The sequence below is a fragment of the Lathyrus oleraceus genome, unplaced genomic scaffold (genome assembly GCF_024323335.1).
Source record: "Lathyrus oleraceus cultivar Zhongwan6 unplaced genomic scaffold, CAAS_Psat_ZW6_1.0 chrUn0006, whole genome shotgun sequence".
Lineage (NCBI taxonomy): Eukaryota > Viridiplantae > Streptophyta > Magnoliopsida > Fabales > Fabaceae > Lathyrus > Lathyrus oleraceus.
The window spans coordinates 1-3,467 of record NW_026112397.1 but is presented as its reverse complement, the minus strand read 5'-3'; the positions used below and the strand labels follow the sequence as shown (position 1 = coordinate 3,467).

Here is a 3,467-nt window from a genome sequence, read left to right as displayed (position 1 = left end):
TTCATAGTTATGAGTGTGTATATGTGAATTTCTTTTAGATTATATCACTCCATCTATATAAAAATAATAATTATGTTAATGACTTTTAGATTATATCACTCCATCTATTTATATCACTCCATCATATACTTAGATTATGTTAATAATTATTCAATATCTAAATTAGATTATATGCAATTATTGATTTAAAATTCATCCATACTAATAAACTTACGTATAAAACATTACACTTTTAGGTTAATTAATAAATTAAAAATGGATAGATTTGATCCATGAAAGAAGGTGGACGTGTCATCTATATCCACTATTCAACGTAAAGTAATCAAACTCCATTACTATAAAGGCAATGAAATATTGTGCCTCGTATACTATAAAGGCAAAGCATAGTCAAGAAAATAATAAGAATAAAAATGGCAGTATTTCATATCAACGTGTTTCTGTTACTCTCTCTTTTAACCATCACCATTGTTACTCCTATGAATGGTTTTAACCCTCTTGGTGATTTCAACCGGAGCAGTTTTCCCAAAGGCTTTGTTTTTGGAACAGCCTCTTCTGCATATCAGGCACCAACTCCATCTTTTATTATTGCTTTCAATTACTGATATTATTATCTATGTAGTGTTCATATTGTAGAAGAGTAATTATTAACTTATTAACTTTATGTTATTTTGATTTTTTTTTGTAGTATGAAGGTGCAGCATTTGAGGGTGGAAAAGGACCAAGCATTTGGGATAACTTCACTCATAAATATCCAGGTTGTTTTCTTTTTTCATGTTTGAAAATATATGAGTATATCATCTATTTTATTCTGTCAACAAATAAAAAAATATTATGTGTTAATAATGTAATTTTTGTTTTATTTATAAACCGAATTGAATTTCCAGTTGTATATAGATTGCTCATAGTTATTAATGAAACGGTTGCAGAAAAAATAAAAGATAGAAGTAATGGTGATGTAGCGGTTGACTCGTATCATAAGTACAAAGAAGATATTGAACTCATAAAGGATTTGAATATGGATGCTTATAGATTCTCCATTTCTTGGTCTAGAGTTCTACCAAGTATGTCATTTTTTTTTGTTAATATTTCTCTTCGTAGATTGCTGATTTATAATAACTATTCAAAATTTTGTGTTAATTATTTGTAGAGGGAAAGCTTAGCGGAGGTGTAAATCCTGAAGGAATAAAGTACTACAACAATCTCATCAACGGATTATTGGCTAAGGGTAAGGATTCATCAATGTTTATTTCATGTCCATGTAGTTGTTAATCATTGAGAATAATGCAGGTTTGCAACCATATGTGACACTTTTTCATTGGGACGTTCCCCAAGCTTTAGAGGATGAGTATCACGGTCTTTTAAGCCATCGCATTGTGTGAGTGACACCAATTTCATGTTTAGAATTATTTTTTATGATTATAGATTATTGATTAACATATGTAATTCGCAATCTTGCAGAGATGATTTTAGAGACTATGCTGAACTTTGCTTCAAGGAATTTGGTGATAGAGTGAAACATTGGATTACTATAAATGAACCATGGACTGTGAGCATGAATGCTTATGCATTCGGAACGTTGGCACCGGGTCGATGTTCATATTGGTTAAATCGGAATTGCACAGGAGGTGATTCAGGGACAGAACCATATTTGGCTGCACACAACCAGCTTCTTGCTCATTCTGCTGCTGCAAATTTGTACCGGATCAAATATAAGGTCTTCTATTGTTTAAAGAAAATTACTTATTATTACTCTGGTTCTAGATCATGTTTTTTTAAGTATGAACTTATTGGAAATGTTTCTAACAAAATAACCAAAATGCAGTCATCTCAACGAGGCATAATAGGGATTACCTTAGTCTCACACTGGTATGAGCCGGCCACTACAGCGACGGCCGACGTTGATGCTTCAAAACGAGCTCTCGACTTCATGTTTGGATGGTAAATATTGAATCAATTATTATTTAATTTCGATTCACTTCATGTTTTGTATTTAAAAGAAATATAGTTATGTATACATATATGATTTGCTGTAATCTGTGAAGTAAAAGGAAATTAGAGAGAGTATTTTATGATTTTCGTTGCATCTGCATTTTGCTATAGGTATATGAATCCGCTTACAAGAGGCGAATATCCAAAAAGCATGCGAACTTTGGTGGGAAAGAGATTACCAAAGTTCTCAAAAGAAGAGTCAAGGGAACTTAAGGGGTCTTTTGATTTTCTAGGCCTAAACTATTACTCATCCTACTATGCTGCTCATGCATCTCACCATCCCAATGTCGTCCAACCGGCCATACAAACTGATTCTCTTGTTAATGCTACATGTAAGTATATCAATCAATTTCCAAATAAGCTTAAAATAAATGTAACTTTGCATACTCTAATTTTTTTTAATGACAGTTGAACATAATGGCAAGCCTCTCGGTCCAATGGTATGTATTTCATCATTTCATTGGAAGATAACTTATATATCAATGCTTTTCATTTGTAAGTTTTGTATTCAAAAAGATTGTTTCTAACATGTAAAGATAACTTTGTAATTTTATGCAGTCTGCTTCGAGTTGGTTATGTATTTATCCAAAAGGACTTCATAATCTTTTGCTTTACACCAAGAAAACGTACGAGGACCCTGTAATTTACATTACTGAAAATGGTAATACTTCTTATTTTATAAGATATATTGTATGCATAATATTATGATATTATTAAAGTTAATGAAAGTTTGACAAAATAAATTGATAGGTCGTGATGAGTTCAACGATCCAACATTATCTCTTGAAGAATCTCTCTTAGATACTTATAGGATTGATTACTACTATCGTCATCTTTACTATATTGAAACTGCAATTAGGTAAGTTATATTTTATTATAAGAATCTTTAAGCCTCTAGTTATTGTGACTAACTCTTTAGTTTTATTGACCTTTGTGTATGACAGGCATGGTGTGAATGTAAAGGGATATTTTGCATGGTCATTGTTGGATAACTTTGAATGGGATTCTGGCTTGAGCTTGAGATTTGGACTCGTCTTCGTTGATTTTAAAGACGGTCAGAAAAGACACCCAAAACTTTCTGCTGAATGGTTCAAGAATTTTCTCGTTAAATCTTAGGCATATATATTACATGTGGTTTCAAGAAAATGATTTTGTTTTGATGAACTTGGGATTTTCCGACCCATTTAATGGGATATGTTTTTTTGTTGTTGTTGTTGTTAAAGTCAGGATTACAGAAAAGTGAAATGAAACTCACTCACATGTAGTCCTTGGTGAAATAAAAATAATTGTCAATGAATGAATTCAAAGTTTGTAAAATAACTTCTTACTCGCACTCTTTTAATACAATGGAATTATATATATTATGACTATTGAACATGTATAAAAGTGTATGAATAGTAAACTTTAAAATTCCTTGATATGATAATTATTGGTCAACGATAGAACACTTGTAACAGATTGAAGAAAGGATTGAGAAA

The 3,467-nt window shown here is 31.3% G+C and overlaps 1 protein-coding gene across 1 annotated transcript; it reads left to right on the top strand.

Annotated features, from left to right (window-relative positions):
* Window positions 1-342: 342 nt before the first annotated feature.
* On the top strand, window positions 343-2,831 carry LOC127112011 (cyanogenic beta-glucosidase; the record flags this gene model as incomplete). The annotated part of the gene is given in 11 exon segments (XM_051046211.1): window positions 343-563; window positions 686-755; window positions 927-1,061; window positions 1,148-1,225; window positions 1,288-1,375; window positions 1,459-1,714; window positions 1,823-1,938; window positions 2,101-2,321; window positions 2,398-2,429; window positions 2,548-2,650; window positions 2,740-2,831. Coding segments are annotated over 11 exon segments (1,344 nt in total), but the record flags the coding sequence as incomplete, so codon positions are not given.
* Between the last annotated feature and the right edge of the window lie 636 nt (window positions 2,832-3,467).